Source organism: Notechis scutatus, chromosome 5, assembly GCF_049901735.1.
Source record: "Notechis scutatus isolate UNSWTSFEM ecotype Mainland chromosome 5, rNotScu1.2, whole genome shotgun sequence".
In the NCBI taxonomy this organism is placed as follows: Eukaryota; Metazoa; Chordata; class Lepidosauria; order Squamata; family Elapidae; genus Notechis; species Notechis scutatus.
In genome coordinates, this window is record NC_142013.1 from 31,040,294 (window position 1) to 31,055,340 (window position 15,047).

At 37.5% G+C, this 15,047-nt stretch overlaps 1 protein-coding gene across 11 annotated transcripts; it reads left to right on the forward strand.

The window, feature by feature from the left end:
* The first annotated feature begins 510 nt into the window (after positions 1-510).
* Positions 511-15,047, forward strand: GPR161 (G protein-coupled receptor 161). Of its 11 annotated transcripts, none has more exons than XM_087966447.1 (7): positions 547-888; positions 6,418-6,511; positions 7,794-8,193; positions 8,555-9,279; positions 10,604-10,708; positions 11,889-12,005; positions 13,781-15,047. In XM_087966447.1, the coding sequence occupies exons 3-7, from the start codon at positions 7,826-7,828 to the stop codon at positions 14,026-14,028; spliced, it is 1,563 nt and encodes a 520-aa protein (XP_087822573.1). In that variant the 5' UTR covers positions 547-888; positions 6,418-6,511; positions 7,794-7,825; the 3' UTR covers positions 14,029-15,047. The 11 variants fall into 11 exon arrangements, with proteins under 11 accessions (XP_087822580.1, XP_087822573.1, XP_087822578.1 ...); XM_087966452.1 differs by having other exon boundaries at positions 559-888; positions 7,797-8,193; XM_087966446.1 differs by lacking the exon at positions 547-888 and adding an exon at positions 5,327-5,526.

Genomic DNA, 15,047 nt, shown 5'->3' on the forward strand with positions numbered 1-15,047 from the left:
GAAATCCACTTTTTTTTTTTTGCACTACAGGTGAAACTCGAAAAATTAGAATATCGTGCAAAAGTTCATTTATTTCAGTAATGCAACTTAAAAGGTGAAACTAATATATGAGATAGACGCATTACATGCAAAGCAAGATAGTTCAAGCCGTGATTTGTCATAATTGATTATGGCTTACAGCTCATAAAATTTGGATCCACAATCTCAGAAAATTAGAATATTACATGCAATCAATAAAACAAGGATTGTACATAGAACAATATTGGACCTCTGAAAAGTATAAGCATGCATATGTACTCAGTACTTGGTTTGGGCCCCTTTTGTAGCAATTACTGCCTCAATGTGGCATGTCATGGAAGCTATCAGCCTATGGCACTGCTGAGGTGTTATGGAAGACCAGGATGCTTCAATAGCAGCCTTCAGCTCTTCTGCATTGTTCGGTCTCATGTCTCTCATCTTTCTCTTGGCAATGGCCCATAGATTCAGGTCAGGCAAGTTTGCTGGCCAATCAAGCACAGTAATCCCACGGTCATTGAAGCAGGTTTTAGTGCTTTTGGCAGTGTGGGCAGGTGCCAAGTCCTGCTGGAAAATGAAGTCAGCATCCCCATAAAGCTCATCTGCGGAAGGAAGCATGAAGTTCCAAAATCTGCTGGTAGACAGCTGCGTTGACCCTGGACTTAATGAAGCACAGTGGACCATGGCTCCCCAAATCAACAAGACTGTGGAAACTTCACACTGGACTTCAAGCATCTTGCAGTGTGTGCCTCTCCATTCTTCCTCCAGACTCTGGGTCCTTGGTTTCCAAATGAGATGCAAAAGTTGCTCTCATCAGAAAAGAGGACTTTGGACCACTGAGCAACAGACCAGGTCTGTTTTTCTTTAGCCCAGGTAAGATGCTTCTGTTTGTTGTTCAGGAGCGGCTTGACAAGAGGAATACAACATTTGAAGCCCATGTCCAGGATCCGTCTGTGTGTGGTGGCACTTGATGCATTGACTCCAGCCTCAGTCCACTCCTTTGAAAGTCCCCAACACTTTTGAATGGCCTTTTCCTGACAATCCTCTCCAGGCTGCGGTCATCCCTGCTGCTTGTACATCTTTTTCTTCCACACTTTTCCCTTCCACAAAACTTTCTATTAATGTGCTTTGATACAGCACTTTGGGAACATCCAACTTCTTTTGCAATTACCTGTTGAGGCTTTCCTTTCTTATGGAGGGTGTCTTATGGAGGATGGTTTTCTGCACAACTGTCAGGTCAGCAGTCTTTCCCATGGTTGTGCTTCCTACTGAACCAGACTGAGAGACCATTTAAAGAATCAGGAACCCTATGCAGGTGTTATGGCCTAATTAACTGATTAGATTGGGACACTTTGAGCCTAGAATATTGAACCTTTTCACAATATTCTAATTTTCTGAGATTGTGGATTTGGGGTTTTCATGAGCTGTAAGCCATAATCATTACAATTATGACAAATCACGGCTTGAACTTTGTTGCTTTGCATGTAATGAGTTTATGTCATATATTAGTTTCACCTTTTAAGTTGCATTACTGAAATAAATGAACTTTTGCACGATATTCTAATTTTTTGAATTTCACCTGCAGGGTCATCTTTATATCAGTTATTTTTAATACAAATAATTTTAAAGTTGACTCTTACTCCTCCAGAGAGAATAGATAACTGGGCAATTGCTATTTTTCCTTTTTTTTTCATTATAATTTGTAGACTAAGCAGACTACCTTACTCCTCTGTGCCAGTACGAAGCAGCTTCTAAGACTGACAATACAAACCTTGGATTTAGTTTGCCCGATTTCTGATTGTCTCTGTTCTGAATTCCACCTTTCAGCTGTGTTTGTTGAATACATTAAAACTCATTAAAAAGCATGCTAGATGGCATTTTATATCTACCCTCATTATATATATTGCCCTTTAACTAAATTGTGGCTTCCTTTTCTTATGAGCCACTACTTGGAAAGACTGTTTTCTTGAAATGCAACTTGTTTGGAAATGCAACACGTTTGCCATCATGGTTTTAAAATAAAACAACAAAACTTGACTAAAGAAATGTTCATAATAGGAGTTACATTACCATGAAATGTGAATGGACAATGTTTGCTGTTCCTTGAATATATGCACTTTGTTTCTAATAATAATATAAAGATTCCTGAAAGTTAAATTACTCAGCCTTCCATCCTTCTAAGTCATTAAAATGAGGACCCAGATTGTTGGGGGTAGTATGCTGACTTTGTAAACCGCTTAGAGGGCTGTAAAGCACTGTGAAGCGGTATACAAGTCTAAGTGCTATTGCTATTACTTGGATTAAGAAGAAAGAAAGAAAAGGAACTTTCTCTTTTTTATTTTGTTTTCTGTTTTTTACATACTGTCCTGAATATTGGGGTTTTCCTTTCTTTTCATCTACTATAACTATAAATATATTTTAAAAGGAAGGAAATTGAATTTCAGAGTTGTATACTATATTCATTATAAGTGTTATGTATAAACAAAAGCCAAACAAACTGATAACCTTTCTACTCATTTTTTATATAGTCCCATTGCTGTTTCTGTAGTTTTTGACAATGCAGACTGCAATATCCAATTCAGTCGCCATGTGTATAAACTCTTAACTGCTCATTTAAAACAGAATGTTGCCCGGGGTATTGCAGAGGTATACCATTGTGGAGCTTCCTTAGGTATTGAATTATAACATCTATCACAGTACAATTCTATGGTTTCATATTATGCTGATTTTTTATTATGATTTTATCTTAATTTCATATATAAATGTATATTTGCTGACACTTTATTTAAACTAAATTTGCATACTGGTGACTGCATGACTTCTGTAAATGCCATATGCTTAATAAATAAATAAATTTCTAATCTCTTCATATTAACCAGAAGTGTAATTCCTTTTTGCTAAAAAAAATAAGAGCAAGTACCATCTTCCTATTTATCAATATTTCACATTACAACAAGAACATTCTTAAACAGAATGGCAAAACGAGTAGAGATATTGTATATAGAAGGGAGTGTGATGCCTTGTGGTTAAAGATGAGCTGATCAGCTGGAAAGCTGATCGCCTGGGCTCGAGACCTGAGCACTACATGACATGAGCTCCCATTATCTGCTACAGCTCTCGCCAACCTAGCAGTTCAAAATGTGAGTAGATAAATAAGTACTTTGGTGGGAAGGTTCCTGTATGCACCTAGGCATACAGTGATGTTGGCCACATGATCACGGAAATGTCTTTGGACAACTCAGGCTCCCTTGGTTAAAAAACAGATGAGCCTAGAGTCAGACACAACTGGACAACCTTTACTTTTACCTACCTTTTACACATCACAACTATAAGGTGCAGTTATTTACTATAGCTCAACCATATTCTGCAATTACACACATTCATTTATTCTGTCAACTTACAGTGTAGTTTATCTGATTGTACCTTGGCATGTTATATGAACCTGGTCATTTGATCCCAGGTACATGAAGACTATTTTATAACTTGGTATGTACTGTATGATATGAGTCTGGTCAGTTGTGGCTTATTCAAGAAGCGATGCTAAAATAAAGTATGGCTATTTCAAATGTCTGAACTAAAGTTGGGAATGGTGGAAAGAATGCAATTTTTTAAAAATTAAGTTATTTGTCTCTGTACTAATAAAGACTTTGTAAGGAAAAAAACAGAAATGGACTGTTAGCATGTGCATTATCTCATCAGTGGTCCAATAATATAAATAATTGGGCCTGAGATTTACTTGAAAGATTTATTACTGTTCTTGTTCTACATGTGGAAGATTTTAATAGGAACCAGAAATTAGGGTTATGTGTAACTTACGAGTTGTGGAAATTTCAGAGTGCTGCTGTTACTTTGTACCATCAAATTTTTTCATTGACTATTGGTTACCAGGCCCAGTATGCAAGAAATATGTCAAGAAAAGTTGCCATCAATCCATCCTGACCCGGTGTTAATGAAAACAGCAAGAAAACTGACATTATTTTATAGTCCATACAGTAGGTCATGTCCTGCACTCCTGTTCTTTTATTAATTATTTCGCTTTGTCCAGAGAAGTTAAACACATTTTCTTTGTAGAGTTTTAGACGGTACATTGTGATCAACACTGTTCTGTCCCAAAGCAATTAAAAGACTTTATAGGTCTTTATAGGATAGTTATAATGGTAGTAGCTGTAATTTCTTATTGGATCAAAACTTAGAGAAAAATAAGTACAGATGCAAAATAAGTACAAAACTTAGAGAAAAATAAGTTTTTTAGATTGGCATGTAATTCTGACATCTTCATATGTTGCATTGGCAAAAAAATAGTTTTTAAAATTCTTAAAGGCTGATGTTCACCTAGAGATGGGTGACAATAATTTGACTCAAGTCCGAGTACTTACTTACATTGTACTAAGGCATAGTTTACTTGATTATATTCTGCTAAATAAAACTGCAGTCGGTGGGCTCAGATAATGTAATAAAACAGTAATTCTTCATAAGGTTTTGGTTTATGTCTGCTTATATGATGGTATATGATTGGTTGCTATGTTTTGTGAAATTTTATTTGAAATAATTATTGGTTTAACTGTATAATACAGCACACTTTAACATTATGTAGTACTGTGGTTTAAGTTACAATCTCACCACTTACACTGAGAGCATATGCACCAAGACAAATTCCTTGTGTGTCCAATTACACTTGGCCAATAAAGAATTCTATTCTATTCTATTCTTAACTGAAAGTACATTCTACTGATTTTGATTTTAAACAAGTAGAATTGCAGTGTAAAATGAACAGATTTATTACTAATTTGAAGATGGATGTATTCAAATTCAATTATAGATATAAACTATTGGAAGAATGGTTGCACTCATGATTTATTTAAACAATATTCCTTTATTTAAAATGTGATTTTTAAAAAAATCTACAGAACTTTCCCTTATTATGAATTTGTCTGCTATAGAAGTTGTATCTAAACAAACCATCTCTTCATTTTTGTTTTGCCTTTGTGCAAGTGATGCTGTTCAGCTAAGGGAAGAAAAATGATATAGAGGACAACATTAAAGTTTTCCGAAGGGTGAAGAAATGCAATGTTGGTGGGCCGGGCTTACTAATATAAATTATTTACTTAGTATTGGTGGAGAAAATTTCATCCCATTGTCTCTATAGACCAGCTTTTTCCACATAAAGACAGCTTGTTAAAGCTGTTTTCTAACTGTAAGGAAAAAAGAAAAAAGTTAATTTTGATGGAAAAATGAAGTGGGGGCGAGCTGCTAAAGAACAAAAAACGCAGCGGAGCAAAAAGGACAGGGTGGGAAAGTGGGAGGAGTAAAACGGGGATGGAGGGAGTGTTTCAAGGAAGGAGGGATGTGGAAAAGTAGATGAGGGGATGGACGAGAAAGAAGGGGGGTCGGACTATTTTTCTGGGCCTCGACTGACGGTGACCGTAGGGGGGCCGGGGGGCCGCAATCTGAACCCCTTCGCCCGCATCGGGAACGGGGTGGCAGGGCTACACGAGAGCAGTTCGGTCAAAGGTGAGTGAATCGTCTCACCCCGGCGAAAGGTCCCCGAGACCTTCGGATGAAGAACAGAGTGTAACACGACACGGACCCGCGGTATAAAGAAGAGCAGGGTCCTCGCTTCCTCGGAGGGATCCCGTAGACTCTTCGTTGCAAAAGGAAATCTTGCTTTGCCTCTAGGCGACGATGGGATTGGTATGTTGGGCGAGGGTGGTGCCCGGGACGGGAGAAGCCTGGCTACTTAGCCACGATTCTCCATGCCTCGGCAACGGAGAGAAAGGCTGGCTGAATATTCTGGTACCGAGCCGGGTTAAGCTTTTTTTTTTTCCAACCCGGCGACGAAGCATCTCGGTTTTCTGACTTCGATCTACTGTACAGCCGACCGAGGGCGAAAAAGCAGGCGAGAGTAAGCAGCTGGTTATCCCTCCAATTTTCAGGGTGGTGTCTGGAGCATCCAGGCGGGGACTTGTTAGAACGCGGACCACTTCAGCTGCAGTTACTGCGAGCCTGGAATAAAATTCTGGGTAAATCTTGCATCCAAGTTGCCCGCTTGTGCAGCTACCTTTCAAAAAAAAAAAAGAAAGAAAGAAAAAGAAAAAAGGTGGGGTGAGAAAGGAAAACTGGGTGGTCTGAATCCAACATTTGATACGAGCCGTTCTAGGCCTTCTTACCTGGTATTTCCAAGACACCTTCATTTTCCACCTTCCAATCATGTGTACTTACCCAACAAACTACTGTATTGTAATTCAGTAGTCCTGGGGAATGAATTAAGAGTCAGGTCACGTGGAGAAAAAAGTTTCAATTCCTGCTTAAAAAGTGATAGATTTATGGAATAAGGTGGTTATTAAATCAAAAGGCTAAGAAAAGAGTACACAGAGAGTAACAATATAATTTTAAATCACACAGAGACCCTGGAAAAGAAGTTTAAAGGACAAAAAGCAAATGTATAAATCAATGTATGGAGGTGATGGAAGCAAAGATGACTTGCAAGGATAGAAAGGTAGGGTAGTGAATGATGCTGATAAAAAGTAGATTTAGTGATGTTTCCTTTTTAGCTTGTGCCTTAATTTCTTTGGTTTCTTTGATTTCTTTTCCTGTTCTTTGTATAATGTTGCTTTCCTTGAATGGGTCTATATACGTACAGATTTTGTCCTTGTGTTGCTGTTTTATTTGTTGTTTTGTTTTTATATAACATTTGGCTTTGTTGTTTGTTAGATTTGAACTCTATAAAATAAGCCCCTGCAGGCAGCTTTTAGATACGTACAATGCCATTAATGGTGCTATTAAGAGACATAGGACATGAAAGGCAGCAAATTCAATGTTGCTAATTTGTGTCAATTTATTCAACATATTCATATTCAACAATTTGTACAACATAGGTAGATTTTGGCCATAATCTGCCGTAATGTGATTTTTTAGATTTTCCAACAGTGCACCAATTGCCATTGCAACTGAGTCCATCCACCTTGCTGCTGGTCATCCTTTTCTTTAATTTACCTCCACTTTTTCTAGCATTAGAGACTTGTCAGAAAGTTAGATCTTCACAAAATATATCCAAATTGGATAATTTGATTCTGGTAATTTCTGACAGAACTTTGGTTTGATTTGTTCAATGATTCCTTTTTCTTGTCTGTCCACAGTGTTCTTAGAAGTCTTCTCCAACAGCAAAAGCAATAATACTCTTCCCATCATGCTTCTTCAGGGTCCAACTTTTGTTTCCATAAAGTGTGCGCAGCTTCCCTCTTTAAACACTGTGTTCCCAGCTGCAGCTAATGAAGGGAATCAGGGCCCTTTCCTCCCCCATAAGCCACGCAACTCACATTGCTCCCTTCTCTGTTCCCCTCTGCGTGCCCTAGGATGAAGAGGGGGTGGGCCTGGGCCTTACCTCTTCCTTGCTCTACCTCTCCTCTGCTCTGCCCAGCCAGCCTTTGCCCCTCCCCAGTTTCTTCCACAGCCAATGGAGCCACACTCCCACTCCCTGTCAGCTGCTCGGCCAACCTCTCTGAATCAGATACTGACAGGAGCATGACAATTAACATAGGAGTTACTTGTTCTGTCTGCCTTTGGAAAATGCCTTGTATATCATTGCACGTATCCATGAAGTTCATGTGATATTTTATAACTTGATAAGCCTTGTGCATGTAGTGTTTGTAATATTTTGACTAACACAGTGCAGTCAAGTCCGTACATTGAGAATTGTGGAACTAGTAACTTTGTTTATGGAAATGTAAGTAGCGTTCATTGATGTAATATGTATATCAACTGTTTTTGTATTTCTTTAGCAGACACTCAGCATGTCTTGGTTGCTCTGACAATGAGCATCAACTTGTCCCTCAGTAAGGAAAATGTCTCAGAAAACCTCACACTGCTGGAAGAGGGAGCAGGCAGAGTCACCGAGTCAATTGCTATCATCATTATTGCTATTTTCATCTGTTTAGGGAATCTAGTGATCGTCCTCACTCTTTATAAGAAGTCATACCTACTCACCTTAAGCAACAAGTTTGTTTTCAGCCTCACTCTATCCAACTTCCTTCTTTCGTTGCTGGTACTTCCTTTTGTTGTTACCAGCTCCATCCGTCGGGAATGGATCTTTGGAGTCGTTTGGTGCAACTTCTCTGCCCTACTCTATATGCTCATCAGCTCTGCCAGTATGCTAACACTTGGACTCATTGCTATTGACCGGTATGCCATCCATTTTTTCATGACCTGAATATGGCCGCATGGGGCGGGGGGAGGTTTTTAACATGTACCAGCATTGAATATGCAATGGCAGAGAAATATGTGTTAAATAACAATGCCACCAAGTCCATACATTGAGATTGTGGGAGAAATAACTTTGTTTATTAATACATAAGCAGCATCAGAATATTAAAGCAACAAAGAGAAAGTGTCTCCATGAGACAACCCAGGTTCTCCAATTAATCTGATCCAATTTTCAAAAAACAAACTCATTCCTTTAATTTTTTTCATGTTTGGTATTATTCAATTTCCTCCATATTGCATATACCCTAACATTACTGCATACTCCTTTTATGTTTTTCAGATACTATGCTGTCTTGTACCCCATGGTTTACCCTATGAAGATTACGGGTAACAGAGCTTTTGTTGCCATTGTATATGTGTGGCTTCATTCTCTAATTGGATGCCTTCCACCCCTCTTTGGTTGGTCATCTTTAGAATTTGATCAGTTCAAATGGATGTGTGTAGCTGCATGGCATAAGCAGGCAGGTTACACTGCTTTTTGGCAGATATGGTGTGCCTTGCTACCATTTATAGTCATGATCATTTGCTACGGTTTCATATTTCGCGTGGCCAGGATTAAGGCACGGAAGATTCACTGTGGCAGCGTGGTCATTGCAGCAGAAGACACGCAAAGGAATGGGAGAAAGAACTCAAGTACTTCAACGTCCTCATCAGGCAGCCGGAGGAATGCTTTCCAAGGGGTCGTTTATTCTGCCAATCAATGCAAAGCTTTGATCACAATTTTAGTTGTGATCGGGGCTTTTGTCATCACATGGGGGCCTTACATGGTGGTTATCACATCCGAGGCACTTTGGGGTAAAAACTGCATTTCCCCTACCTTCGAGACATTAGCAACATGGTTATCTTTTACAAGTGCCATTTGCCACCCTTTGATTTATGGACTCTGGAATAAAACTGTACGCAAGGAGTTACTGGGAATGTGCTTTGGAGATCGGTACTACAGAGAATCATTTGTTCAAAGGCAAAGGACATCCAGATTATTTAGTATTTCTAATAGGATCACAGGTAATTTTAATTTTTTTTAAGTGCCTCTAGAAGATACTGTAAATTTCTAGGGCAGAGTGACCACCATTTAATTAGTCTGGTACAACCACTAGTGTTGTCCATCCTTCATCATATGGTTTCTTTGTCTGCTTCATGATTGAGAATTTTTAGACATGGACCTGATCACAATTCTTGTACATATTCAAGGCAGGAAGGAGACCTTGGAGATTCATTATGTCTGATTATCCATTTTATTCAGATAAACTTCACTGAATGGATAAGACAGAATTGGAAAATTAAGCTGAGTGCTCTCAGGAAACATCCTTTGCATATGTATATTTTTGTGGTATCCTAGGATCTAGAGCCTCTTGCAATTCCTCTGTTGTCCATTTATTTGTTTATGATTTTAAAAAAATCTCATCCCCAGTTTTAACATTTCTGGGTAATGGTTTGCTACTAAGGGGGGTTCAACCTATGTATTAATTTATCACTACCACTATAATTCCAATTGCTTTTACATCAGTCTGTGATTGGTTTTCCTTAAGTTAGCTTTTACAAACAATCATTATCACATCATTATCACATGTTATAACCTCGATAAATATAAATGCTCAAAACATTTCTTTAAAAGATTTTTAGAATAAAGAACAGAATAACAGAGTTGGAAGGGACCTTGGAGGTCTTCTAGTCCAACCCTCTGCTTAGGCAGGAGTTGCAGTCCCCAACTGCCAGGGCACCACATGTGAGGCCATACTGCCTACTGACCTTATTGATAACTGCCTGCCCTGGGGGCGTTGGATGGCTCCAGGACTGACCAACTCAATTGGCCCTGTAGTCCAAAGCATGCTTTGCTCTTTATTTTTTCTGAGATATTCAATTTTTATTATTTATTATTATTTATTACCAAACTAAAAAGAAGTGTAAATATTTTTTTTTCATTGATTTCATTAGATACAGGTTCCCAATGGTATGAATTTTAAATCTGAATTATTCAAGAATCATGTTTAATAAATTCAGATGTTAAAAACGTTTTTTTTAATTCCATTTAATCATGACAAGGATTTTGAGAAGTGATTTGCCATTGCCTCCTTCCCAGGACTCAGAGAACGTAACTGGCCCAAAGGTACCCAGCTGGCTTTGTGCCCAAGGCAGGACTAGAATTCACGGTCTCCCAGTTTCTAGCCTGATGTCTTAATCAGTACATTAATGGTTAATGTAATGGCTCTTGTTACAGACTTAGCCATTATTAAATCAAGCAATGTAATAAAATGCACTAAGGATATTTGAAGATATTTGGGTATGAATCTAGAAATTAATTTTTTTGGATGCTGAAATACTTTTACAGATCTAGGATTGTCTCCACATCTGACAGCTCTCATGGCAGGGGAGCGGACTTTAGGACACAGCAGCAGCACAGGAGATACAGGCTTCAGTTGCTCTCAGGATTCAGGTAACTGTTTCTTTAAGTTATGTTGCAATGAACAAGTAGTATGATAAAGCTGCTAAAAAAAGAAGTTTGCAATAAACTTGAAATGCAACTTAATAGTATTATCTTGGTGCTATCCATGAAAAAATATTATGCAGCTATTATAGGATTCCTCCTCATGGGTTTTGTGTGTGTATATGTGTGTCAATGAAAAATTATGAAAAAAACATTGGTGGGGAACTACTGGTCAATAAGTGTGTGGACTACCCTGTAAAACTCCATGAATGTGGGAAAGATGGAGATAGTTAACTGTGTAACTTCTGATTCTCTCCTGCAAATGTGTCTCTACAAATAAGTTTAGCTGATTAGTTAAATCAAATACAATTTAAAATAAAATTCATAACAAAGATGGCTTGGTTACAAGAAAAGATGTGCAAAAGAAAGTTGAAGTATTCTTCCCATTCACTTGCTTCCTAGCTCTATAATTAGCATTATAAGCCAAAAACGTTCTTGCAATCTTATTTTTCTGCATTGTAAAATACGATTCCAGCTATAGAGGTGCCATTTGCTGTTTTCTAAATGTGAGGGAGAGTACATGTTGAGGTAATTCCCCGTTAAGAGAATGAGTGCACACAGGGAGACGTAGTGAGAGTGGTGAGAAATAACACACAACCAGCACACAGATACACTGTAAAGTAAAATGTAGGTTTTTACTTCCAGTAAACAGTTAAGCAAAGTCCAACAAGTAGTCCAAGTCATACATGGTTAAAGCAGTCAGTTTTCAGTCCAGGGATAATCTAAATAACAAAGTCCAGTATCATACACAGTTCAGTAACAGACTTACAGTAATCCAAAAATATCGACGATCAGCAACAGTCAATAGGGAAATATTCTGGAAACAGCGAACATCAGAACATCGACCAACTAGCAACTATCAACAACAGGACTAAACAACCCAGGTTTCTGGCTCCATCTTATGGCCGTTTGAGGAACCACACCCAATTACAATTTTTAGCATTCCCTTAAAGAGACAGTATTAAAATGTCTATCCTGGTTTATATATTTCCAACCCAACTGTTAGGTGACTTACATTCCTAACAGTACATACAGCTCAGTGCCCATATCACAAAAATACAATTTTTGCATATATCCATTAAATGAATTCTCCCGTTAGTCAACTGTCTAAGCCATTATCTCTTTTTAGGGACAGATGTTATGCTGCTTGAAGATTATAGTTCTGATGGAATTAATCATCCACATTGTGTTTACCCTCATCGACGGAGTTCTGTAACTTTTGAAGATGAAGTAGAACAAATTAAAGGTATGTTGAGGCTAGGCATGCAATTACTGAACTGTTTATAACAGGGGACTACTTGAATCAAGAATTCGGTCCTAAACTGCTCTTTAATTTTTCCTTAATTTTAGTTTGAGTTTTTAATTTAATTTATTTAATATAAAATTAGAAGTTGTGAAAGACTTGAAAATGAAATAAATGCACTGAAAAATCTTATAGCTGAAAGATACATATAATCTAGAAGGGAAAATTGAGAGAGAGAGAGAGAGTGCCACAGTGATACAGTGGTTAGAGTGCAGTACTGCAGGCTACTTCTGCTGACTGCTGGTTGCTTGCAATTTGGCAGTTCAAATCTCAAGAGGCTCAAGATTGACTCAGCCTTCCATCCTTCCGAAGTGGGTAAAATGACGACCCAGATTGTTGGGGGCAAAATGCTGACTCTGTAAACTGCTTAGAGAGGGCTGTAAAACACTATAAAGCAGTACTATTGTCTAAGTGTTATTGCTATATACATATACAAGTCCAATCTGGTCTAATGGTTAAGGTGTCAAGCTAAAAACCAGCTGAGTGACTTTGGAGCAGTTACTCTCTTTCAGCCCAACTCTCCTCATAGGGGTATGGTGGAGAAAATAGGAGGAAGGAGCATGAGGCATATTTGCGGCCTTATTTATTAAAATAATAATGCCAACATAAAAAAAATCTTTAGTGATAATTGCAATTATTTTAATCTTATTCTTCAGGGGAAAAACAGAACATGCAAATATTTTGCAGAATGTAGATTTATTGGACATTGTCAGAGAGTGTGATTTTGCTCTTAGCAATAGGAACTTTAAGATTTTTGCCTGTAAATAAATTTAATAATGACCATGAATTATTTATATTCATAGATATAGACATATATTAACAATTTCATCCTCACTGTCCAAAGTCTGTTGATCTGCCTGTGTGTCTACAAAAATTAAAAGGAAAATTTATTATATTAGATTCAGGAAGGATAAAGTAAACATTCATTATAAAGAATTTCCTTAAAAAGAAAAGGACAAGCAAGGGAGAGTTTTCCATATGAAATGAAGTACAAAGGAAAGTGAAAAATACAGAAGGACAACAGCCCCATGGATTTGTAAGGAGGAGAACTGGGTAACTGTTCTGGAATGGAGAAAAACTCACTTCTCTTAGTTTTGCTTAGGTTGACTGCTAAGTAGTATTGACTGCTAGTATTGACTGCTAAGAAATCATACACAAAAAGTGCAGTGGACTATAGAAGAGAAATCAGCAGAGCAATTTCAGAAAAAAGCAAAATCAAACCATATATTATATGATTGCAAGCTCAAAATTAGAACTATAGATGGAAGGTTTAATCTGAATTACTCAATTATTTCTTGAAGTGCTGCTGCAAATGTTTCGAATGATCTCTAGCCTGCCTATTTCAGTGGCAGAGGTGAGGAAAGAAGTACAGCATTTAATAAAGGGAGTTTTACTCTTTGTTGTATTTAAAGAAACATCCTTTAAAGCCTGTCTTTGTTATATAGTTTGCTGATGGCTGAGATCCACATATTTTATTTTTAAGTTTATGGATAGACGTCACTTGTTAGATTAAATTATCATGCATATGTTTGACCCAACTCATTTTATTAGATTTATAATTCTACTATCCTACATAGAAATCCGAAAGCCACAATAGGATGAATCTTCTTTGAATGTATTTCATTACAGGAGAGATGACTACAATGTTCAAATTAACATTAATGTATGAGGCATTCATATGGAATTATTGAGCTAATATCTCTCTTTTCTTTGTTCAGAAGCAGCGAAGAACTCTATCCTCCATGTAAAGGCTGAAGTTCACAAATCTCTGGATAGTTACGCATCCAGCTTGGCCAAAGCAATTGAAACGGATGTCAGGATCACCTTGTTTGGAGGAGATGTCCTCTCTGGCTCTTTGTTCCCAGCACGAACTGTGGCAGGCAACAATGGAAGTGCACGGCGTGGCGGCAGGGTCCACATTGGACAAAAAATACAACTACAAAGCATTGAAGAAGTGAACACTTAAAATTGCTTCAATAAAACAAATAGGAAAAAAAAAACACTAAAACTGATGCACAGCCATGATTCTTTGCAAGGAAAGCAAAACAGGCCCCAGTGTTTTAAGCAAAGCTATAAAAATTCCCAAAGAATCATCTTAACACAGTATTAGAGAACAAAGTAATTCAAACTATTGGGAAATCAAAACTTTGAAAGGGTTCACTGATCCCTAAATAGTAAAGCACAGGTTATTTCATTATTTCGGTGGCATACAGCAGCATTTCCCAAGTTGGACACTATATATAAGTGTAGACTTCAGCTGCAATTTTGCAAACAGCATGGCTGTGACTGAGAATTCTAAAAATTAAAGCAACCGGAACACTCAGGTTGGGAACAGCAGCCATAGTGTTTCTGGCTGGATGGTTTTTCTGCTTTTTAAAAACTTTATAAACACAGTTCACTGTTAAAGTACTCCCATTCCTCCAATACTTTAACAACTTTGTCCAGGTACTTACTAAAATAATAATAATAAAATGCAACTGAGGCCTATCAAATCTAGTATTGAAAATTAGGGTACTTTCACACTAGTATTTTAATCTGAATAGTCACGTTTTGCTAAATCATTTTTACAGTGATCATCTACAAGGTTACATTCTCCGTTTACTGTCATCTTGTATTTTCTATATTTTTGTTCCTTTTCTGAAGCTGCAGAATGTCCATCTTTGACACACAACCCCCAGAAAAGTCACACTTTCCACAGTTAACACTGCTCAGGAGAAATTCATTATAAACCCTGCAATAGCTACCATTTAAAAACTTTTATTCCTCAGTTGTTAAACCAATGGTGATCAGAAAATGTTTTAATCTTTATATTAGATGAAATACAGCTTGTATTAACCAGCTTACAAAACACAACGAACACAAAATATTTTTCTCTCCGTTAACTTTATAATGTTACAACACTGTCAAGCACATGCACGTGCATATGTATATGTTTTTTTTTAAGTTGACATGTTTTTTAAAAATAAAGTGGCATACCCTGCAAAA